The 26,506-nt window shown below is 35.7% G+C and overlaps 1 protein-coding gene across 1 annotated transcript in view; it reads right to left on the reverse strand.

The window, feature by feature from the left end:
• Nucleotides 1–3,216: 3,216 nt before the first annotated feature.
• Nucleotides 3,217–26,506, reverse strand: part of LOC141455082 (protein YIPF5-like) — a 407,881-nt gene continuing 384,591 nt past the window's right edge. Inside the window, exon 5 of the mRNA XM_074129938.1 lies at nucleotides 3,217–3,318. Within this exon, the coding sequence (XP_073986039.1) occupies nucleotides 3,232–3,318 (87 nt within the window). The 3' untranslated portion in view covers nucleotides 3,217–3,231. The remainder of the gene's footprint in view (nucleotides 3,319–26,506) is intronic.

Here is a 26,506-nt window from a genome sequence, read left to right on the forward strand (position 1 = left end):
CCTATTCACGTATCTCTTTGAAATCATGTATTTACATTACAAATACCTGTGTTTTGCAGGCATGAAATGCCACCTACTCTTAGATGCAACATTCCATGCATGTGTTCCATGGATTGTATTAGTCCAATATACAGGGTGTATGCGGAGGAGTAGTTGAAACTTCGGGAGGTGATTCAGCAGCTCAAATGCAACAAAAAATATTCTCTTCACTGTGGCCCGATTCTCAATAGTGACCAAGATATTTGCATTTTTAACTTTTCCGTCGATATTCGCGTTTTTCGCCATAAAAACGGCCGTAACTTTTCTATCCTTTATACTATAACAAATCTGCTTATTCCAAAAGAAAGAGCATTAAATTTCCTATAAATTTGCTCAGTACAGAGCTTCAAAACGTTTCTTATAACAATGAATTTTTTACTTTAATATCTAAAAATTTCGTTCTCGATGATTTTTGTTAAAATTTTTAACTGTATTTTTTCAATGATTAATGAATCAAGGAGTCACATAATTTCAGAAAAAGTTGCGCATTTATTGAGCTTCAAGATCATATGAATTTTTTTGGTTTTTAATAAAACCCTACCCCGAACAGAGGGGTGTAAATGCAGAAAACTGGGATTTTGCGTAACCGACTTTTCACTACTAATTTACTCAAATGTCAATTTTTGGATGAGGAACAAAAAGAAAAGTAACCATTTTAGTTTTTAACAATTATTTAATAAAACGGAAGTAAAAAATAAATAATTTTAATAAAAATAAATAATTGAGGCTTCGGTATTGAGCAAATTTATAGGAAATTTAATGCTCTTTCGTTTGGAATAAGCAGATTTGTTATAGGATAAAGGATAGAAAAGTTACGGCCCGTTTTTCTGGTGGAAAACGCGAATATCGACGGAAAAGTTAAAAAATACAAAAATTTTGGACACTATTGAGAATCGGGCCAAAGTGAAGAGAATATTTTTTGTTGCATTTGAGCTGCTGAATCACCTCCCAAAGTTTCGACCACTCCTCCGCATACACCCTGTATATGGGACTAATACAATCCATGTAATGAACTGGTAATTTCTTGAAGATCTTGAAGGATGAATTTTTGAATTCGAATGCTTATTTATTTTTAATACGAGTTAAATTTATTAAAAAATCATTTCAAGGCTTTACTGAAGAGATGAGCATGATATTTAATACAAAATAAAGACTAAGATGTTTTAAAGATACCATAGTTTTCACTTTGGTACCACATACACTAAGATGATGTTCTAAAATGGTCAGCTATCGTACCCTGCCCTTTCTCTCTGTCTCCCCCACAAATTCAGTAAAGTGCCCCAGCTAGTACTTCCTTAATGCACCCTCCCACACATAATCCCAAACCATGGGACCCAATCGAAACGTTTATTTCTTTTTCCCCCCAAAAGAACCTAAAACCACTCTGCCCAATAAACTACTTCTCACCAATTTCTACCTCCAATTGCAACTTACTTTACTAACACTTTGGCACATATATAGGATGTACAAGGATAGACACATCCTTTTACACTTAGTACAAAAACTCACAGTTCAATCCCTAGCCAAAGCAATGAACATCACTAGGACGACCTATCTTCTACTTTATGTTTCACATCAACACTACAACCTCAACTTAGATTGTTACAACCATCAATCTTAAGTGTTCACTTATTTGTTTTCTTTACTAGCAAGTTTTATGGATTTGTAACGGAAGCTCTTGGAATATTAAGCATTGTTACTTTCTTAAAAATGTAATTGTGTAATTATTTGATTACCATCAGTCAGGAAAGAAGAATTGGATTAGCGAACCAAACGTCAGGTACTTCTAATAACATCTGAGTAATTTATTCATCTTTCCAACTTGGTTTCCAAATGAAAGGTTACGTCCAAAAACATCGGAACATAACTCTTGAAACTCTTAGATGTTCCATCTATCTCCAGTTTACTATAATCTAACTCTACTTCCTTACACAATGCAGCAAGTTATCTAGGACTGTAAATGGACAAACGTTTGACATAGAATCCACTTACAAGTCTTAAACTGTAAGAACTAAAAAAATTTCTCAATCCATTCTCAGACGATCCAATAAAATACAGGATAAGGCGCTACAGGAATCGATTTGTACTTACGAACCTGAACTGTGGGTAATCAACATATTCAAGCACCTACATATAGGAAAAATGTAAAAGTGTCTTTTATTTAACTCTCAGATTTAAGAACTGCAACTCTCGTTCTCTCCTAACATCTTAACCCACTCATTGGCTACCTGCTCCCAGACCATCCAAAACTGCAACTATACCCCATTCTCATCTAAGGGTGGCTCTCTGCTTTGCTTGCTCCTTTCTAGAACCAAATCCAGACGATATATTCCACGTTGGTGCGAAAACATCCCTTACTGTTTATCACTTTCCGTAGATCCATAGATCTTTGAAGAATCCATCCAGCAGGTCAGTATAAAACATGTCTCAAGGGGATGAATATCGCGACAGGAGCAGTTACAGTTTTGTATAAAAGGAACGTTCTTTTTGGTCAAGAGCACGGCTTTGTAAGTGGGAAGATCCCCAGTTCGAATCCCGCGTATGACTACTTTTTATTTGTTAAAAAAAAATTGTTTATAGTAAAGTATGAGCTTCCGGCCCCGCCCACGAGACCTGATTGGTAGTTGGACGTTAAGCCCCGCCTGAAAAAATAGGCAATTAGTTTTATTAGACGATGATGAGCTAGCGCAGATAAAAAAAATTATTATGTCCTTTAACCGAACTAAACCATCCATCTTCATTCAAATGATACAAATATTTATTAGTTATAATTCGAAAAAGTTCAAATACTCAAGCCAAGCTTAAATTTTCACCCAATTATGCAAATGACATTTGCAAAAAGAATAATTTCAGCTAGACAGACAGATATCTTGTAGTTTGGAGAGATTTCCTATACTTGAGAAAGAGAGAGCTGAACTCAAAGCCATCCCTAATTATACCAGAACCCAGTTGAACACTCAATGGAACGCTGAAGTGTTTGCTTTACAGCGAAAAAGATACAAAGATGAATCTTTTAGGGATTGCGAAATGAGATGTTGAAGATCATTACTAATTTAGTGCTTCATTAATGTGGTTTTCTTTCAAAGTAAAACAATATTTCTCATTAATAAGATAACAAAAAGAAGACAAGAATTTTTGTCTTTACTTAATTTAAGTTACAAATTAAACGTATGAGAATAGCTGGCAAGTGTTTTAATTAAAATAAATAATAGGGTTTAAAATATGCACATGCACCACTAACCTAATCATTATGCACCTGTGAACAGTCTGGTCACTTACCTGAGAAAAAAAATTCAATTATTAATTAACAATTCAACACATTAAGTAACATTAACAATCTTGTGTGAATCCATACACGAATTTATCTTGCTATATTCTCAAGATTATAACTCACAAATTTTCTCCAAAATCCTAAATTTGAAACACAAACCATTATTACTAAAACTAGAAGTTTGTAACGGTGCAATAAATAGAAATGTAGTCTTACAGGGAAGCCTTTCAAAAGAGGTGTCAAATTCAATTAAAACGTGGGCCATTTGGAGCAATGGGCAAGATTCACATTTACAAATTTGATTATAGTTATGATTCATAACATCACAAACCAGAATCTAGACGAACTGGAAGCAAATTCGGTATTTTTCCCTTGTATTTTACGTTCCATTTCCTAAATGAAGGCTACCCATTCTGTTTATTTTAGCCCTGGCCATAAAAGTAGGTGACAAAGACAGAAAAAGTAGAACTCTAGACGAACTGGAAGCAAATTCGGTATTTTTCCCTTGTATTTTACGTTCCATTTCCTAAATGAAGGCTACCCATTCTGTTTATTTTAGCCCTGGCCATAAAAGTAGGTGACAAAGACAGAAAAAGTAGAAATCTAGACGAACTGGAAGCAAATTCGGTATTTTTCCCTTGTATTTTACGTTCCATTTCCTAAATGAAGGCTACCCATTCTGTTTATTTTAGCCCTGGCCATAAAAGTAGGTGACAAAGACAGAAAAAGTAGAACTCTAGACGAACTGGAAGCAAATTCGGTATTTTTCCCTTGTATTTTACGTTCCATTTCCTAAATGAAGGCTACCCATTCTGTTTATTTTAGCCCTGGCCATAAAAGTAGGTGACAAAGACAGAAAAAGTAGAAATCTAGACGAACTGGAAGCAAATTCGGTATTTTTCCCTTGTATTTTACGTTCCATTTCCTAAATGAAGGCTACCCATTCTGTTTATTTTAGCCCTGGCCATAAAAGTAGGTGACAAAGACAGAAAAAGTAGAAATCTAGACGAACTGGAAGCAAATTCGGTATTTTTCTCTTGTATTTTACGTTCCATTTCCTAAATGAAGGCTACCCATTCTGTTTATTTTAGCCCTGGCCATAAAAGTAGGTGACAAAGACAGAAAAAGTAGAAATTTAGACGAAGTGGAAGCCAATTCGGTATTTTTCCCTTGTATTTTACGTTCCATTTCCCAAATGAAGGCTACCCATTCTGTTTATTTTAGCCCTGGCCATAAAAGTAGGTGGCAGAGACAGAAATTGTAGAAACTTAGACGAACAGGAAGCCGATTCGGAGTTGTACCCTTGTATTTTACTTTTCTTTTCCCAAATGAAGGCTACCCTTTCTCCCTAAATCAAATATTCGTGGAAAAATTGTTCAAGTAAAAAGTTGTTAGAACCGTTTTTGAGAAAATCTTTTAAAAAAAAATTTAGGGAAAAATCAGTAAAGGGGATAATTACATTTACACTCACTCGAACAGAGGAGGAAAACTTGCCTGAAAGTTACAACCCATTTCCGGTATTTTCCGTTTTAAAAATCATAAACCGGAAACAAATTATTCAGATTTAGGATCAACATTGGCGAGTTGCAGACGAAGGAAGTGCACTCACAAAATGCTACTTTCCTTCAGCTTAAAAAAGAAATATAAGCTACATCCCTTACCCAGTTTGTAGCACAGATAATAGCAACTTCAAAGCATATTTGCACCAGGTTCAAGTTGACAGCATTGCCTGGCTGCAAGTGCCTGGATAACGCCACTCGGTATCTGGTCCACGATTCTTCCCAGCTGCTTGGGGCTAGATACATCATAGTTCAATTGCCGATTGCAAAAAATGGACTAACTAATTAGCAATGAATGCTTTCCTTATTTCAACAAATTACTTGTGTTTGTATTCATATTATTAATAATTTATTTCCGGTAATATAAATAAATTTACTAAATTCTCTAATAGTTTTAGGTATATGCAACATTTTATTAAAGTTATAAAAATTTTAAGTTACTGTTAAAATTAAAGCAGTTTTTAGGAAAAATTGTACGGAAATCCCTCTCATTAAATGGGAAAAACGATTTTTCATTCTGAAAGGAGCCCAAAATGTATACTTCCTTCCTGTGAGAAGTTAAAATAGAAAACCCGCACTATTACTATAACTTCTCTTACTATTAGACCGGAAAATGAAGAAAAAAAAAACAAAGACAGAGAGTGTAATTTTCAAATAGTTAAATGAAGAAATGGTACAATGAATAAAAATGAAGCAATTTAAACTTTTCCGCAAAACTCAGTGGCGCAGTGTCCTGGAATGGAAAACAAAAGAAAGGTTACCAAGCAAAGTAACTGGAATTTGATAACGGTTACTAAAGAGTAACGCTATACAGGTTAGTAATTTTATTATTTAATTGACTCTAAACTCTTTAAAGCAATTTTGTATTTCTCGTTAGGATAATTTTATTGTTACTTTTTCTATTATAAATTGCACACTGAGATAAAACAGGTGACATCCCACTGTTATTATCTCAGGAATCTTTACGTGAATAATTCATTTCCGCTTGGAAATAAATGAATTTACACTTAGTTTAATACGACATTCACCGTAAGTTTAAAAATAATTGTTAAAAAGAATTATTATTAAAATACAGTGTTGCCACAAGCATACAATTTCATTTTATGCAATCATCAATGTTCCCTACTTTAAGATATAACATTGTTACACAAATATTGGTTACCTCAAATTTTAGCGCAGTCACACAATGACAAAACAATTCAAAACTACAGAATTTGTTGGAGGTGGAAATAAACACAGACAAAACAGTGTTATTGCGTCAAAAAAAAAAAAAAAAAAAAAAAAAATACTGGTTCAAACCAAACAAATTTATGACTCTATTTAATAAGAGAAAACAATTACAAAGTTAGCGTCAAAAACAAAAATAAACCAAGCACATGTGAATGGTGCGACGCCAAAACAAAACGTTAGAAAGATTGGTAATATTGAACTGGGTTTGAAGAGTTTTTCTGTAGTAACTCAGCTTAGAGACAAACAGTAATACTACTTTTAGCCCAAGTAATAACAACCAAAGTTAAACATTTACCTATTTGACTAAAATAGATTACTCTGCTACCTCAATATTACTCTAACATATTTGTTAGAACAATATATCTATTTTTTTTCCTTTTTTCTTTTTTAATAAACTGGCAGGAAAATACACACTGGGTTTTTCATTTAAACGCTAGTATTTTTTATTTTTTTTACAATTTATCTTCCACTAAAGTGTATTCCATGTGGATATGGGTGATGAAGTCAAACAAAATGGTCAAAAGTAACAATTCAATTTTAGAACCAGAAAAAAAGCCATAAAAATAAAATCAAATTCAATAAAAATGATTATTGAGGATAATCTAAACTAGAAATCAAAAATTCGTTGCACAATCCTCTGTTGCAAGTGCCAAGGACATATGAAATTCATTTCCGTGCAAGCTCTCCAAGACTCCAGAGATCTTCTTAATCCTACGTCGCCCTCAATCGCCTTTTGGTTTCCCATAACCCAGTTAAAAAATTGACTCCATAATTCTTCTTGGATGGTCGGATAAGATTTTAACTTTTATGTATAAATAGATAGATAGATTAAACTAGGGCGGCCTCAAGGCCTACGCCAGTGCGACCCCTTTGGATCTATTGTGGCTCTTCTCACTCTAAAGCTCACCCTCCAGACCTGTCCTTTTAATCAGACTCTTTACTCTTGGGTAAAGCTCTCAAGGCCTTGGTTTTTCCTCCCCGAGAAGTAACATCCTTAGCCATACGAGCCCCTCACACTGGCACTACACGTACAGTGCCGTTTCCTCCTCTTCCTGACAGAACCTGCAAAGGCTATCATCTGCCAAGCCCATGCGATGCATGTGTTTCTTGAGCCTGCAGTGGCTGAGTTAATAGGCCTACAATCATCTTTATAGCCACACGGCCTTGACGGATTAATTCTGCAGTCAGCCTCGGCGAATAGCCTTTAATGAACTCCTTCGCCTGTCTCTTGCTTTTATGTATGCATTTTGAAAGAACACTTTACTTGCATTCGTTCACTGACTTCCTAGTTAGCAGCTTTTCTCTAATATTCCATTTTTTCGGTCAGCTATTGCCTGTTCAGATCTCCATTTAACGTTCATTAAGCTCTAGCCAGCAGAGTTAAAAATGAGTTCTATCTGTTTATCATAGGAACGAGTTGAGCACAACAATTACCCTCCGAACTAAAGTGATTCTTCGACTCCTTTTTCCGTCGGAAGTACTAGTTGTTTCTACAGCAGAGCCCAGAAAGTTATCCACTGTCACACGGTGGAACGTAATTTACTTGTAAACTTGATATCAACTGCTTTTTGATTTCAGCATTCAAAGTAAGATCATGACCTAGGGTAGAAAAACTTTCTGCACGTGTAACCACGTGGTAAACACGGATTTTCCTCAAGGCTGAAGAAAAAACATAATTACAGATGTTTAATAAAGACGGAAACGCCAGGAAACTGCAGGATTCCGCTGAAGGGCCTCCTCTTCGCTGCGTTTCTAACTGCAGCCATATCTAACGTAGTAACTAGCCACTTTCCAAGCCATTTGCAGGTACACACTACAGCCTGACGATGGAAACAACACGAAAGGTCTGCGAATATATGTTAATCAGATGTATGCGGCTATTTTTTCATAAATTTGGCATCCACATCTGATTGCCTCCGACAGTGCTCTTTCTCGACAAAGACCACACTTTTTATCACGTATAGTAAGCTGTAAGAGTCTCCTTAAAAGGAAAAAATATAAGAACCGTCAGCTGGGTTCAGGATCAAGGGATTCCCACGTGGTTATCCAGGTTAGGTAAACACTAAGCTAACGCATTTCCAATTTCGCAGTTATTACTGTTCAGTTAAAATTACTTCATTTTTACTGAACACAACGTTAATGCATACATTGATGTGTCATGCTTCAAAGACGAAGAACTACCGTTATATTGACAACGGTGAATAATATTCTCTACGCAATTTTGTAACAGCAGAACGAATTTGATTTTGTTTCGGACAAAAGAAAAAACCAATTCAAATGACGTTGGATGCAAAAGAAAATGAAGTAATTGTTACGTAAAAACATTACTATCGGAATTGTTTGTCTGTTAGCGACAATCTTATAACGAGAATCTTTGTCTCCATTAACAGAGTAAGTAATCAGTAACTAATGAACGAACAATTTAATCAAGTTTAGCTTCTTAACATATTTTTTTATTGAATTCATTCATAATCTCACTAATATATTGCTAGTTAGGTTCCTAAAATCTAAGTCGTAATTACTCCACTCAAAATAAGAGCTCAATAGAGATTAGATATTTATCAATTGAGAGTTGCAGAACATCAAAATTGTTTCCTACTGTATAGGGCGAAGAATTATTAATTCTAAGGTCGTAATTTTCTCGGAAAGTCAGGCTGCTCTGCGAGCAATTAGTTCCTACCAAGTCAACTCAAGGCTGGTTTGGGACTTTCTGGGTGTCCTGAAGGAAATTAGTGACCAGAATAAGCTCTTTCTGGTTTGGGTACCTGGTCATGCAGGATATAAGGGAATTTATTGGCCCGAGAAGGCTCTGCGGGACACTTCGTTGGCCCGGAGCCCTGTATTGGGGTTTCGAAGTGTGTTAAGTCTGCGGCCATTAACTTATGGGTGCAGAGTAGGTCTCAGGAGTGGTGGCTTGCCACCACTGGGCAGAGATAGGCGAAGGAGTTCATTAGAGGCTATTCGCCGAGGCTGACAGCAGAATTAATCCTTCAAGGCCGCGGGGCTTATTATCTGGCCACTGCAGGCTCAGGAAACACATGCATCGCATGGGCCTGGCAGATGATAGCCTTTGTAGGTTCTATCAGGAGGAAGAGGAAACGGCACTGCACGTGTTGTGGTCAATGCGAGGGGCTTGTCTGGGCTAAGAATGTTATTTCTCAGGGAGGAAGAAAAACCAAGGTCTCTGAGCTTTACCCAAGAGTCGCTCTCCAGAATTAAGAGTCTGATTAAACGGATGGGTCTGGAGGGTGAGCTTTAGAGTGGTGGGAGCCACAATAGATCCAAAGGGGTCGCTGTGGCGTAGGCCTTGAGGCCGCCCTAATTTAATCTATTCTATTCTATTCCTACTGTCTACAAAAAAAAATCGCTGAATTTGCCCATAGACTCGAGTTACGCATTTATTTTCTTTGTTTATCCAAATGAATCTAGCTACCAGCATCACAACAAAATCACAAAAGAAGATTAAGCTTGAGGTATTTTCACTCCGTTTTTTTTAACATTTCACTTCTCATCATCGTCTAGAATAAACAGGAACTGACTTTTTTTGTTAAGTTTAAAAGTTTTCAACTTATTAAAAGTTGAAATTAATTGTAAAAAAAAAATGCTTGAAAAGAAATGTCAAGCAAAGTTTCACTGTATTTGTACAATACAATGATTTCATGAATCAGACCGGCGGGGTGCAGCTTGAAAAAAATCAAGAGAGAATACAATTCATTAATTAATGAGCAGTAACTGTGTGGAAACCGAAGGAAAAAAAGCCTTATAAAACAATATTTTGCCACTTAAATTCCCATTCAGTACTAATTACAACTGAATGAATAAGAAATTGAAAAGTTTTCTATTAGTAATTTGCTTTTATTCATTATTTAAACAAATCCAAAACACAGTTACAATTGTTTTTCTTATTTCCCAAAGCTCCCATTGCTTACATAATAATAATAATAATCAGTTCCGTTTAATTAGCTGACTTTTGTTCTTATTATTATAAACGTATTACCTAGTTTGTTATATGACTTCCTGTGTAATATTCCTTTCACTTCTTTGTAATTTCCTGTAACCTTCTCAGTGCTATAACACAATCTCAGCAATAATATTCGGTTTCCTATTTCAATTATTTCTTCTTTAAATATTATCTATAACTAAGAGTTTAGGAAGGCTGGTAATAAAGTTACAGGAAATGAAATAATACGATTTTGGATGTAAGATAACACAGGCCTGCGATGAAAAAAATTGTCTGGAATCTATTGTGTGATTTCAATAGATTTTTTGGTGCTGAAAATGGGAAAAATATTTTAAAAAATTCCATCACGTAAGGTTTTTCCACAATTTCGAATTTTTTGTATAGTACAGGTGTTGGCATATTGTGAAGGATTATTTTGTAAAACAATTATTTAAATGAATAATAATAAATATTTTTAGTCGTGATGATGTAAGAAAGTAATACTCTGAATAAAGTATTGTGAATTATAATGATAAGCAATGGTAAATTTATAACACAACTGTAAATATAACCTCTGTCACGTCAAGACATGTCTGATCCTGTTACTGCGCGTCTCCCTCCTGCCACCACATTTTTATTTATTTATTTGTCGTAGAAGTGTTAAATTAAATTGCAATGGCTTCAAGAGGTTTTTATCAATGCGCCTGACTCTTTTTTGTTATATTTGTGGTACACTTTACGGTTAAAAACAACAAAATTTTGAATTTAAAATGGAGGAAGCAGAAAAACGAGCATGGAAACCCCTTCAAGGAAGTAGTTACTAAGTTTCTTGGCAACAAAAAAGATGAAGTTTATAAAAATATTGTAAAGGAATATGTTAGAAAAATTTAAAAATTTAGGCTGTAACATGAGTTTAAAGGTGCACCTTTTTTACATTCGCACCTTGACTACTTTCCTGCAAATCTTGGTGCAGTAAGTGAGGACCAGGGGTTAAAGATTCCACCAAGATATAAAAGAAATGGAGAGGAGTTACCAAGGAAGATGGAATTGTAAGCATGATAGCTGACTTCTGTTAGATGTTGAAAAGGGACGACCTGCTTCGAGACCACCGAAGACAAAGCACCAAAAGGAGCATGGAAATGAAAAGGAAAAGATTCTAAAAGGACTTTTAAAGAATTAAGTAGTATTTTAATGAGTATTTTCATTATATTTAATTGCTTTTTAAAGGAATTTTACTAGTCTTATCACTTGCAAATAAAATCTAATTTTAAATACTATTGCTTTTTCACAAATTTTGAGTGAAATGTGAAGCGATTTTGTGAAAAAGTCTTACGTGATGGTGGAAAATGGTGTTCATATTTGGATTTAGCACACAAAAATACATAAAAATCAAGTAACAAATTTAAAACAATTTTCCAAAAGTTAAAAAATGAAGGCCTGTGTAAATAGACGAAGTCTGTCATACTCGTAAGTACCATAAACCATTAACATTAACATGTCTTGTACATATTGTCATCACTATGTATGACGGCACTTAATTCATAAGAAAAAAAAAGTCCAAGTGCTAACATTCACATGATTGCCTCAATTTACGTAATGCAATTCTGTTGAAACTTTTTTGCGACGGAAAAATGCACATCAACAAAGTGGCCTCCCCTAGATGGTGGGTATACCTAATCGACCTATCCACCATCTTAGCCAAAGAACTGTTCATCAAATAGACTAGTTCAGAATATTTTAGTTTGTACTTTTTTGTTTAGCTCAGGACAAATCCGTAGTTTGCTCGTTTCTCTCCTTTATTTAGGTCACCCAAAAGCAGGTCAACTGTTTTTGCTCAGAGTATTTGCATAAGTTACTAAGCTACATGACTCCAGCTGTCCTACAGTGGTAACTTCACCTCAATGCAACCAAACCAAATTAGTGCTTCGTAGATTTTTCTGTTCACAAGTAGGAGGACATCAAGATGGTCTTCAAAATTGTTCTTCCAGTGTCAACTATGATGATTTTACACAACTATAATTATGATTTCCTACGTGCATTAAGTAGCGGAGAACCCTGCGCCATTACTTTGTACAATCTAATTCCAAAGATAATTAGGTTAAATAAAAATCTTACGTGGCCATTATAATTTTGTCATTATCTTGACTATACGAGGGGGTACCCAAAAATAACCGGAATTGCGTTGCCGCGCATGGAGCTTATGTAGTACGCATTTCTGCCGCTAGACGTGTATAGCGCAATTCCTTGCCAGTTCAGTCCTGCCTGTGTTGTCTGCCTGGCTTCTTCTGTTCATCTGCAGTGATTGTTTTTACCAGCGCTGTTTTGTTCTTTTTTCGTTTTTTATGATGGCAAGTTTAAGTGAACAACGTGCAGCTCTGAAATTTTGTTTTCTACTCGGCAAAAATGCTGCTGAAAGTGTTTTAATGTTGAAAACAGCTTACAAAGATGACGCTATGGGAAAAACTCAAGTATACGAGTGGTTTACTCGGTTTAAAACTGGCGACATGTCGATTGATGACAAACCTCGTTCTGGACGTCCATCAACTGCCCGAATCGACGAAAATGTTGAAAAAATTCGAGAGCTGGTGTTCACAGACCGTCGACAGACAATTGATCAACTGTCAGAGAGTAGTGGGTTATCTTGGAGCTCGGTTCAGCGAATTTTAACGGAAGATTTGGGGATGAAAAGGGTTGCTGCCAAGTTTGTTCCTCGAGTTCTGACTGACAACCAAAAAGAACATCGAGTTGAAACATGTCGTGCTTTGAAACAACAGCTTGAAACTGATCCAGACTTTCTGTCAAAGGTCATTACTGGTGATGAGTCATGGTGCTATGGTTATGACCCAGAAACAAAGCAACAGTCGAGCCAATGGAAGTCGTCATCTTCACCCCGACCAAAAAAATGTCGTCAAGTCAAGTCAAACATCAAAACAATGCTGATTTGATTTTTTGATGCCAAAGGCGTAGTCCGTTCAGAGTTTGTCCCCCCAGGTCAGACCGTCAATCAAACCTTGTATTTGGAAGTTTTGAAAAGATTGCGCAATAGTGTTCGCCAAAAAAGACCCGATTTGTGGCAAACAGGAGACTGGTTCTTCCACCACGACAATGCACCTGCACACACAGCCATCTCTGTTACACAGTTTTTGGCTAAAAATGGCATGGTTCCGCTGCCCCATGCACCTTACTCGCCTGACCTGGCTCCGTGCGACTTTTTCTTATTTCCACGCATGAAAAAGGGCATGAAAGGTCACCGATTTGACAACATTGAAGAGGTCAAGAAAAAAACGAAGAAGGAGCTGTCAGCCATTTCTAAAGATGACTACAAGAAATGTTTCGAACAGTGGAAGCACCGGTGGGACAAATGTATTAGTTGTAATGGAGAGTATTTTGAAGGGGATAAGGTTGTTCTGTAAAAAATTTGTAAATAAATAGCTTTTAAAAAATAATTCCGGTTTTTTTTGGGTACCCCCTCGTACTTTACTTGCTCGGTAGCCGAGCGGTTAGAGGCGAGACCTGTTAAGCTAATATGTATTGTGGTACTGGGTTCGATTCCCCGGTCTTAGGCCTTGGATTTTATTTAATGGTTAACTAAAAGAAATTTACAGTAAAGTATGTTTGCTAGTCGCCTCCGTCCACGACACCTAATTGGTAGTTGGACGTTAAGCCCCGCCTGAAAAAATAGGCGATTACTTTACTCTTACTTACTCAGCTTACCCAAGTAGCGCGTAAACAAATCTGTGAGTTTATTTGTAAGGGCAATCCATTTTTTGGCGATCCTAGCCTAGCTCGATTCTCCTCCAATCCATCTTTTTTTTCCTTCAATGCTTTGCTCCTTGCTCTAATCTTTAGTCAGTACCTTGCTCCTGCCTCTTGCTGTTTCCACTGGCCATATATCCATTCCATGCATATATGTTGGCGGTTCCATTCACAATTGGTGTTCCAGCCAGCTTTCAGTCTACATTGTTCTGCCATTTCGTTGACTGGCTGGCTTGACGATGAGGTTTGCTTTGATTGCTACATTATAAACTCTATCTCCCGGTTCTGTTCTGTTCTTTTTTTTTTTTATTCTTCCACTTTTCTTAAGCAGCGCATTTTAGAGACTTTTTGACTGATACTTGGCAGTCAAGATCCACGGGCTCGTCAGAAAGAATCAATGAGTATTGAAGATATCGTGGTAACTATACACAGCCGACTTCGTTTTCTTGTTCACCTTTTTGAAGACTCACAGAATTTGAACATTCTGTTGGCTGCTCCTACTTCCGTTTCGAAGATTTCTGGCTGGTGTGTTCCAAGATACTTGATGGTTTCTATTATTTCTTAATTCAAACCTATGAATATCTTCATTGCTGTACCAGGCTTTTTTTTCTGCCCATCTTTGTCATTTTTATTTTGTTCTGGTTTTCATTCATGTGTATTGTATTCAGTTCTTCTTGAAGCTGCTTTAAATTTTGCTGGACTATAAAAAAAAAAGCAAGAATTGTCAGCGAATGTTGCTGTAAGTTCAGATACGAAAAAATGGTATTTCTTAATTTTTGCGTTTGCTTAAAAAATTATGGCAAATTACTTTTAAATTGATGATTAAATTACTCATGAAAACATTTTACGTCGTCAAGGCTGAAGAAAGAGAAAAGAACTAGAACTGGAGGTCAACAAAATAAATTCCAACTGACACAAGTTTGCTGGTTAGTGTTTCCAACATGAATGAACCTTCTAAAATATTTAATGGAAATAGTAGCAGGCCCCCAAATACGTGTGGACAATTCTAGCTGTCGGCTTGTTCTACAGCTTCCGGCCCTTTGTAGCCGAGGACCTACCAAACAATTTATACGCTCAGGTAGAAAACCGTCCCTAATTATGGTCTTAAGAAGAAAAAATCGCTTAACTATTTTGAAAGCCGATTTTTTTTGGACCACCTTTTCGTGTGTAAACTGTAGATTTGTAAAGGTAAGGTCCCAACAGATTCCATTGTTGTCATTCACATAAATAAGTAACAAACTTACTGGGTATTATGTTTAACTTACTTAAGCATTTTCAAACTAGGTAATTCTTTTTAATAAATTATACTTACTTAGAATCTGCCCCACTAGGTTGGGGTCCAGCTATTTCAGAATGTTAATAAAAACTTCTTGGATGATCTTTAGCTTAAAATCGATTATGCAAATATTTTTACACAGATTATACGCTTGCTTTTTTCTTTTCTAAACTCTTGCAAGGTAAAGGCGGAGCAGCAATAAAGGTACGTTGACCCAATTGCATTCTACAGACATCTTGCCTAACTTCTCTCTCTGGTAAGAGGTACTAGAATAAAGTGACTACACGTCCCGATTTTGGCGGGACAGTCCCGCTTTTTAGTGGACTGTTCCGCGTCCCCCCGATTTTTAAAAATGTCCCGCTTTTTAGCAAATATCTGCATTTCTTATTTAAAATGTACTGTAAAAATATATTACCTATTATTTATTAAATATTATGGTGAATATAAAGAAATAAAAAATACAATTAAAAAACACACAAAATGCATGCAGAGTAAACTAAATTAGGCAATGTACCCAGTTAGATTTACTCGGTGGTGTTCGATCATTGTCGTTACGTCTCTTACATTGGGATCGTCTAATTGGGTGAAATTAAAAAAGGAGATTTTATGGGAATATGTGGAAAAATCTTTTGAATATATTAGTAACCATTTTCCGAAAATGATTTTTTTGATGAGGTGTCATTGGTAAAAAGATATGTTACAGATGAAAAAATTAAATGTTGGTTGTCTGCAAATGTGGAAACAGACAAAAAATGGACGGAGTTATTACTTCATTTTAAACAGAATAAAATTCCTTATCAAAATGTTTTGAAAATTGTAGAATTCGCGCTCTCCCTTCCAGGAACAAATGCAGCAACAGAACGTGTTCTTTCTAGTATCAATAAAATATGGACAACTGAAAAAACGCAGTTGAACATTAAAACTTTAAAATCTATATTAAGTGTAAAATATAATTTGACCAATTCATGTGAAATATTTCACGACATTTTAATAAATGATCCGAATCTATTGCGAAGTATTCACTCGGATCAAAAATGCGACCGTGAAACAAAAACATAATTTTTATTAAATAAAAAATTTAATTTGATTAAAAATCATGTTGTTCAAATTATTATTTTTTACAAATATTTTTATAGTTACCAATAATTAATAATAAATACATTTTAGTACAAGTATATGAATGTATACAATAAAATATATATAACTAAATTGTACGAGGGTCGTTTGAAAAGTACGAGCAAAAATAAAAACTACTTAATTTTTTGGGGGTAAACCTTTTTTATTTTTCAACATAGTCTCCTTTTAGGCTTATATACTTCGTCCAACGCTGCTCTAGTTTGTTGATCCCTTCCGAATAATAGGATTTGTCCAAGTCTGAAAAATAGCCATTCGTTATCTGCAATCACCTCCTCGTTTGAATAAAATCTTTTTCCCGCCAGCCATTTCTTCATATTGGGGAACAAATAGTAGTCCGAGGGAGCCAAGTCTAGAGAATAGGGGGGATGTGAAACGAGTTGGAACCCTATTTACAATAATTTTGCGACCACAACTGCTGAGGTGTGAGCTGGTGCGTTGTCTTGATGGAAAAGGACTTTTTTGTGGGCCAATCGTGGGCGTTTTTCTTGCAGCTCAGTTTTCAAACGGTCCAATAACGATGAATAATATGCACCTGTAATAGTTTTACCCTTTTCCAGATAGTCGATGAGGATTATTCCTTGCGAATCCCAAAAGACAGTCGCCATAATCTTTCCGGCCGAAGGAACGGTCTTCGCCTTTTTTGGCGCAGATTCCCCCTTGGTAACCCATTGTTTAGATTATTCTTTGATCTCAGGAGTGTAGTGATGTATCCAAGTTTCATCCACAATGACGAAACGACGCTTAAAGTCCTGCGGATTCTTCTGGAACAGCTGCAAACCGTCCTTGCAACACTTCACACGATTTCTTTTTTGGTCAAGCGTGAGCAATCGCGGCACCCATCTTGCGGATAGCTTTGTCATGTCCAAATGTTGATGCAAAATATTATGTACCCGTTCATTCGAGATGCCCACAGCACTAGCAATCTCACACACCTTCACTCTACTGTCATCCATCACCATATCATGGATTTTATCAATGATTTCTGGAGTAGTAACCTCAACAGGGCGTCCAGAACGTTCAGCGTCACTTGTGCCCATATGGCCACTCCGAAAATTTTGAAACCACTTATAAACTGTTCTAATCGAAGGTGCAGAGTCACCATAATGTTTATCAAGCTTCTCTTTAGTCTCCTGAGGCGTTTTGCCTTTCATAAAGTAGTGTTTAATCAACACACGAAATTCTTTTTCGTCCATTTTTTGAAAATCATTCGACTTCCTCGATTCAAACGAATGCCAAACACAAAGAAATAGACCGATCTGGCTGAAACTTGGTGTGTGTTCTTCTAAGAGATGCTACTAACTAAACATAACCTCGATACGCGCCAGTGGTGCTATCTCTCTGACTTTGCACGGACTTTTCAAACGACCCTCGTATTTCTCATTTCATCCCATTTGTCCCGCTTTGCCTCAATGAAAATGTGGTCACTTTATACTAGAACCAATTTGGTCACTTATTTAGATATTTATTCCAATCTATTACCACTTATAGGAGAAAATTATGTAAACTTGCTGATTTTCTATATTTTAGACAGTACTCAAATTTCTAATCTACCAACGGACTGCAGAAAGCTGGGAAATACTAGGACATTAAAGTGACCTACATCGTCAAAAACAAAAACTATTAAAAAAACTATAGACAACTTCTACACCTCTTTTAGAGCAATACACGATTATTATAATAGTAAAACGGAAAAAATAATTTATACCTGGCGTAAACTTACTAGTGGTTGCCTGATATTGAAGGAAATAGAAAAGTGCTGAGCTGTTTGAATTTACGATAAAATTCATATCGGCGAATTATCATTCATCAGATCAATACTCCTGCCTTTTGCATTCAACCAGTTTAGAATGAGGCAAGCTGAACAAGTGATAAAAACGTGTCTGTTACAAGGGTCAAATTGATATGAAAAATTAAAATTTTTGAAAAGATTATTTACAAGAAAATAATCAACCTTAGCCTTGGCTAGAATTTTAGCAGACGCCGCCATGCCAAAAATTACTAAAAACTTAATTCTGATAATTAACACGGAGTTAATGATTTCGTAACGGAAAGAACTGTAGTTTTGTTAGGAGCAAATTTCTCCTTCGAAGAAATGGAGCATCATTTAAAACCGATACCATTTGTAGGGGTAGTGAAACCCCACCACTCATCCACTCTAGCGTAGGGGTAGTGAAACCCCACCACTCATCCACTCTAGCGTAGGGGTAGTGAAACCCCACCACTCATCCACTCTAGCGTAGGGGTAGTGAAACCCCACCACTCATCCACTCTAGCTTAGGGGTAGTGAAACCCCACCACTCATCCACTCTAGCGTAGGGGTAGTGAAACCCCACCACTCATCCACTCTAGCGTAGGGGTAGTGAAACCCCACCACTCACCCACTCTAGCCAGAGAGAGAGAGAGACAGCCCCCTCGGCACACAGAGAAGGGAGGCTCGGCGAATGTATATAAAAACGAGAGAAAAGTCAAAAAGGGAGATTCTGTTCAAAGTCTTACAGTTCAGTGGTACACATCGTTTAGCCACGTCAGTCAGTCTGTTCTGTTCTGGTAGTGTAAAGTATACAGTCTTTGGCAGTCAGTCATATACATATATAAAATCTTATACCGATACTAAGGTGTTATTTATCCATCAACACCTACAACCAACATCTCCTCAAACACCATTACACCATTCTTCCATACAAAGAATCAAATCGGGAATTCTAATCGTCAGTTTTAAAATTAAATTGACTTTATATTTTATTGGGTTTAGGTAAACTTTCAGCTTAGATTTTTGAAACGTGTCCAATTTGAAAATATTCACCGGAAACAAATTTATTGCAAATTCTGATCAAAAATTTTAAAAATTAAGTGCACATTATATTATTTGTTTACCAATACAAATGCCACTTGTTTATTCTTTCTGATTTCTACCAATTATGCTCTACAATTCCAAGATATTATTTCATACCGCAGGTTGGAAGCTAGTGACGCACATGGAATATAACATACATCCAAACTAAATGATTTAAATTGCTATTTTAGTAAAGCATAAATAGTCTGGCAGTCAAATAAAATATTTATTCAGTTTTACCTCAGTAATTTTTATTTAAATCATTCTTGCTAGACTTAAAAGAGCAGAACTAAACAGACGCTATCGACTACTTAAAAGTCTCTTAGACGATAGATCTTATCTGTCTCTGGACAACAAAAGACTGATTTATACTTCTGCTTTAAAACCCATCTGAGCGTATGGAATAGAGCTGTGGGATTCAACCAAACGCTCCAATCTCCCAAGGATCCAATCTCTACAATCTAAAATACTTCGAACTATCGTAAACGCTCCATTTTATGTCTCCAACCTGACTATAAATACAGACCTTAACATTCCTTTTGTCGCACAAGTCGCTAAAACAAGACAGAAAACTCCACTTCAGCCTGCAATCTCATATAAATCCTCTAGCTCAAAATCTTTCTTCAAGAACTCTTCCTGATAACCTGGACAAGACGCCTAAAAAGACAGTGACCTTCTTAACCTCTCAAGTGAAGAAAGTGACTAATAGTCTAATGTTTTCGGAGTGTTACTACTGGGTAACTTCTCCACTCGTTTGCTTCATTTGTTACTCTGTTATCGTTGTTACTCACAGCGCCAACGCGTTGATTGTAGCACAAATAAACGCAAAAAAAAAAATCAATCTTACAAACGTGAAAATACTTTTTTCGTGAAAAGAAAGAGTAATTTAGGAAATCTTCCGTCCCAAGCTTGCCAATTACATTGCTGTTTTTTGACAGCAGAAGAGAAAAACAGCGACCAAGTCTGAGTTGCAATCATTAGTATATTAGTTATGAGAATTTTGGCGCCTTGAGCCTAGAGGATACCTTACGAAATGGCGACAAACGCACTATAAGAAGTATAACACAAGTCGTTACAAAAAGAAGAGATTTCTCTAGCAAGAACTGCAACTTTAAGCCTTATAATCCTGGAGTTTAGAACCCACTCTTAGGCTTATCTAATCTCAAGTATTCAATTTATATTAACCTTAAATTCGACTGTTTCGCAAAATATGATCCATTCGCTCTTGCAGCCATTTTTAAAAATTGTGAAATAAATTTAAAATGCAGAACGACTTTTTTATTTTATGATTATTCTGTTTTCTTTTCCAGCAATACTGAAGACCAGAGGGGTCGTTCTTCAGTTTATCTGACTCGCAATAAAAAAAAAATATTAATGGTCAGTGCTTCGCCAAGTAAACCAGAAGATTAGCTGTACGCATGATAAAATCTCAAGAGGAATCTTACGCCAGTATCTCAAGTACAAGTTGCGTAATTCTATTTTTCAAAACCTTTTTTCAAATATGGAATACTTTTTTAAAATATAAGAAATAGTCGCGTATTAATTCAAAGAGTGAGATGTTTAGTTTACTAAAATAGGTTAAAGCGAAGTTTGAAATTTATCTCTAGTTAATTATACATGAAGATAGAGCTAGCATTTGGAATACAGCCAAATGTTAGCTCTATCTTCTATGGGAAACCTTTTTTACCCTTTCCACCGAACTCTTATCGTATGAGTCAATCTATTTTCCGTAATGAAGGGAAATGAAAGTCTTAAAGGGATAGCGTGAATTTAATGGCATTAAAAAAAAAGCGGATCTTCTAAATCCATTTGGAATAGATAAGTTCAAATAAAGGGGAAAAAAAATCCTTACTAGGGATCACCAATTTTATATTCATAAGGGTTTAAAGTCCAGTTACACGTCATTACAAGTTGATGAATAAGCAATAATAATTTAGCAGAAACATAAAAACGGTTTTCAGAATTCACCTAATTATGATGTAAACTTTTATGAAAATATAGAATGATTTACAAATCTTCAGGAACCACAAAGATAACTAGCTAACATGGATAAGCTGACACTAACAAGCCCTTTGGTACCCGTTAAGTCGCAATAGAATTTCTTTTAATAATCAATCATAGTTAAAGTGATCTGTTATTACCAGTTGGTAACATCGTTGTCGGCTTTACGCTGAGTAAAGTCCAATCCTGAGGAATGTATATAAAATAACGTCTTCAACTCGCCTTCCTTTGTAGTAAAAGTGTGGAAACAATTGCTAGATCATCATCTGAATTGAAGGAAGCATTAATGTAATTAGAGCAGGAAGATATCAAATATAAATCACAGTGAACCCGTACGGTAACTATTGAAAAACCAAAGTGTAAGGTTACACTGGAAGAAGGTGATTTGGGATATTATGATGGGAGAGAGCTGGCACCCTGAGTAAGATTACCAAGACCATTATGGCGACTAAAAATGATGGCTTATGATTGTTAATTGTGCAGAATTACTGGTACATTTGATCTAATAGAGGAAAAGAGATGTTCTAAGTGAGGAACAACTCGCTCCTTAGGCGCTAAGATGCTAGGCTGCTTGGTGGATGAAATATTTGCACAGATTAGGGAGAAAGATTACTTGAGATGGTCATGGCAAAGAACAACCTAGGGAGCGAAGGTACTGGAGTTAGGCCGCTCTTTGGTTAGTTAGATGATGTGTAAGAGGATTTGGATGAGATGAGAAAGCAACAATAGAGGTAAAAGCCGGCCAAGAATGGGGTGCTTTGCTAAAGAACGCCAGTCTTGCTTGCTTCACAGCAAAAAAAAGAAGAAAAAAAAATAAGTTCAACGAGATTCTTATACATCAACAAGCAGTCTTATTTTACAATAATATTCACAGAGAATAAAAGCAGATCTGTTCAGCCAAAAGAGAGGAACTTAGTTGGTTTACTTACCGGGCACTTTAGGCTTAGAAGACAAGACGATAAGATGCTGAAATGAATTGAATACGATCTCAAGAATGGAGGTTTGGATTTGGTAAAAGCGATCAAGATCAAGGCCTAGTTACTTCTTCGAAAATATATGAAGTATGGTAGAGATGCACGTACTCAGAACTAATATCCACGGGTGAGATGCCTGTTCTTCCTTGCAAAACATGATAAGGAAGAAATCATGTTTTCAATTACACCATATTAAGAATCTTAATCTTGCTAATTACGTGAAACCTGGATGTAATGAGTTCATTTAAAAACCATTTAAAGAAATTGTGAATAAACATGTCTAAATGAAGCCAGGGGCCCACTTTTACTTATTGCCCACTTTTACCTTAATCGCTCTTTCTCTCATTGTTCCAGTGATTTGTGGAGAAAGTGAACAAGATGACCATTTGGACTAATCACCCATCAATTGTCTGAAAGTCTCAACTAATGTACAACAATTGAATAGAGTATCTGCAGTCTGCATAAATTAGATCATTAACATTCTCTTCTATAATTAAATTAAAAAATCTAATCTCAGGCAATAGACTGCCAGTAATTTAATTTCAGAGGAAAAACATAAAAATGAAATGAGATTTAAAAACTAGAACATTAAAGTAAAAGCGATAAAATTGTGGAATACAGCACAAGATGCAAAAGGAAAAGTTAAAGAAAGCATTTATCATTTTAAATTAAACTAGATACCTGCACTATTATTTTGCAAATCAATAGAATATACGAGTACATAATCGTTTTATGGATTACTACTTGAAGTAACTGAAAACCTAATTACTCTGTGATGAAAGCACAGAGCCATTTCTTAGAAGAGAATAGCTGCGCGCGGTGTCTGGGATATTTTAAAGATCGGTGAGTCTAGGCTACACTCCAGCTTTGAACAAGCCTTATTAAGCCTTTAAAGAAGTGGGTGATTGCAGAAGAAATCTCAATGGACTTACCCAGTAGAGAAATGCGAAGCACTTCTAAGATAAGAGAATGCAGAGCGGAGTTGTTGTGACAAAGGTGAGGATTCTGCGATACCAAACCATCATCAGTTGTCGTCATGAAACATTTTTTTTTGTAACAAAAGAAATAAAATTTGGGGAACAAAGAAACGAAGAAGTGAATGCAGGGGATACGTAATGGTGTCTGTTGAATGTAATCAATAGTTTTTAAGTAGGTGTTCTGCCCCAATATAACAAGCTTATCACCATCAAGGAGTCATCAGGAGTTTAGAAAAAAAAAACTGTGGAATCACTATCTAGGTCAGTGTTCACGCTTTGCCAGCACCTGGGTTTGTGTATTTGTGAGAAGTACTCTCTAGGGAATGTTTTTGGCGGATTTAAGAGCACATGAATATCTTACGATACTATAGCAGGCCGGGAAAAGATTCGTCTTAGGGAAAGCCTGCTAGGAGTTAGGAAAAGGGTAAGCGATTCCTTTCTTTCAAGCGCAATTAGTGCCCTTCTTTCCAAACACCGATCTAGTAAAATTCGAAATATTTCTTTTGAAAAAAAACTTAAATTTCAAAATTAAATAAAAACTCTTATGAAAGTCTAACTTTCTATAAATGGAGGCCTGAAGAAGGAACTAGAGAAAAAATAATTTGATTTGTAAAGGGAAACGTGTTTTTACACATCGCCATATGAAATATTTATATCTCTCTTAAAATAAAATCTGCCACAGGAAGTCGAATAATAATATTTGTTTTACAAATAAAAAGGGAGAATGATATATTGAATTTCCTGTTAATTACTAAACATCCGATTTTTTAGAAAAAGAATATTTATAAACTCAATTCAATTTCCGTTTCGCTTCCTTCTCAATATTGTCATTATCTTGTTTGAACATCTGATGGACATGTTAAGCAGGAAGTCATCACGTCCAATATGTCAAGACGAGTGAATTAAGAATTTTTTACATCCTTAGTTTTCTTAAACAGTTGAGTAGTTTATTTTTTAAATACTTCTGCAAACCGCTCGACCTGTTGGCCAGCAGTAATCTTCTTTTTTTTTCGTTTCTTGTATCCATTATAGGAATTAGGTTGGATGACGGTGGTAAATAAATTCATCAAACTACCACAAAAACACAATTTTCGAACTACACAGGATCTTCTCTCTGCTCTACTCCAGATCAGACATGCACTTCGTATACTCTTCATTCACTTGATGACTAAGGGTACGTTTACAACGGAGCTGTGAGAATAGATGATAGCTGATAGAGTAAAATATAATCGCTGATTAGTGGGCACAACGGAGCTGTGATACATGCAACATGTCGAGTAGAGTTATTATGTTCACCAGCAACAAAATGGTATATTTTAAAGAAAAAACGCTTTAGAAAATATCATGTACATACCATAAATAAAAAACGAAGTACTTTGGGCGAATTTCACTATTTATATAAGGAACTTAGAAATTATCCGGATCGTTTTTTTTGAATATGTGAGAATGGGTCCACCCACATTCGACTATATTTTAGAAAAAATAAGGTCAAAATTAAGAAAACTTTGGAAAAATTGTCATGGAAATCCTATAACCACAGAAGAAAAACTAGTGATTACTCTTAGGTAAGTAATGGTTTTATTGAAAAAAAAACAAATAAATATGAAAATAAATGTAAGCACGATTTAAAAAACAAAATATTGTTTAAAAGTAAATAATAAAATAATAACCAAAAATAATGTGTAAATACAGCACTAAATAATTTTTCTACGTCCATTTTGAAGCTCCGATACTGGAGTTCAGCTAGCAGAAAAATGAAAAATTCAATTCTATCATCTATGCTCGTTTATAGCAGCGCGTATGAGTCACTAGTCGCAGCATCGTTGTGCACGCTCACATAAGAATGTACCAGGTTATTCTATAAGCGCTGATGCATCACTGCTATCATCTCCGCTATCATCTATGCTCACAGCTCCGTAGTAAAAGTACCCTAACTTCCATCATAGCTTTTGCCAAGTATATATGGGCGTCCTTGGACACAATTACTTGGACGATCTACGTATATCAGATCTACGTCGGCAGCAACTGTGGCATTTTATTCACAGCATTTCCATTTGTTTGCACGCTACAATTTTTTAACGAAGACTATCAGGATATTTTGTCCACCTAAAGCCATTATTTGTTACATCATGAAAGTTGAGGAGAAGACTTGGAGGAATAAGATCAGCGACGAGGTAATTAAACCCAGTACTGTAGTCAAATCAGCCAAAAAAGAAACGCAAGATGGTCAAGCCACATCTTAAAGCCACAAGTGAAGCGCAACCTGCCACTGACTGGTAAATGCAACGGCTAGCTATAAAGTACAATACCTTAAATCACCCGGAAATCATAGAGAGAGCTCTCAAATTTTGAACAAGAGCAGTAGAAATGACTTTAAAAGAACACATACGGACTGTATAAGTTTAATGAACCTATATCACCACAAGAATTAAAACTATTCTTGTTTGATCAATTATTATTATCATTAATATTATTAAATGGAAACTAAATTAATGTTTTAACGTTCAACAGTTTAACACAATCCAACAGTGCATGCCTAAAGTTAACACACTTGTTAGAATCACTTTGCGGTAAACCGCCCGTTGTTCACCAACTAGAAAGCTATTAACAAGTAACATTTAAGATGGAATGCAATTTGATTCTTTGAAAATGTCTGTCTGCAATGTTGAGCTATTTTTTTTTTCAAAAAACACTCACAATTCACATTTCTAATACAGTCACATTACACTCAAATTGCCTGGACTTATTTAATCAGCAATCTTAATAAAGATATGATAATGATTCCTCCAAAGGAAAGGGCTCCTAAGATATCTAAAAATCTTTCTGATCACTTACGGTAACCTGAAGAATGAAAAGGACAAACACTACAAGCTGAGTCTAGAAGAGTAAATCCCAAACCTTAGTTGCACCACTTTTTGCAAATAAATAACCTCGGATTGTAGAAATTTGCTAGTTTAAATCCAAATCCATTACGAACTAATCGTTCTGTTGCTCTCTTAAGTTCAGTGATTTTGTACGTAGATGTAGATGTAAGCCACTGTGAAGGGGGTTTAATGCGTAACATTTAGCTAGAATTAACCTTTCAGTTCCCTAAATCCAAATAATTGCACACATCAACTGGCTGTTTTGTGTGTTTAGGCTGGGCTATTAGCAGGGACGCCTTCCTTGATTCCTTGTAACTATGTGATGCAATTATAGGGGGGTCTTGATTTGTAGAATTTGATCTCATTATTGTGTTACATATACAATAGTTAATACAAATGTTTTATTCTATGCAGGTCGATTTGTTCTGTATACCAATATACTGAGCCATTTAAATGACAGCAAAGGCTGCGGACATTTTGTAGGAGCTGGAAATTATACGCGAAAAGACAATAATACAGTGGTTATATATTTATAAGATTTAAATCTACTCGAATAGAAGTAGGATATGAAGTCATTCTTGAAGTTACATCACAATATTCCCTCAAAAATAAATGCGAAATAAACTTTTTCTATCTTTACATCTGTACA

The sequence above is a fragment of the Rhodnius prolixus genome, unplaced genomic scaffold, assembly GCF_049639745.1.
Source record: "Rhodnius prolixus isolate KJV_2025 unplaced genomic scaffold, Rpr scaffold_21, whole genome shotgun sequence".
Lineage (NCBI taxonomy): Eukaryota > Metazoa > Arthropoda > Insecta > Hemiptera > Reduviidae > Rhodnius > Rhodnius prolixus.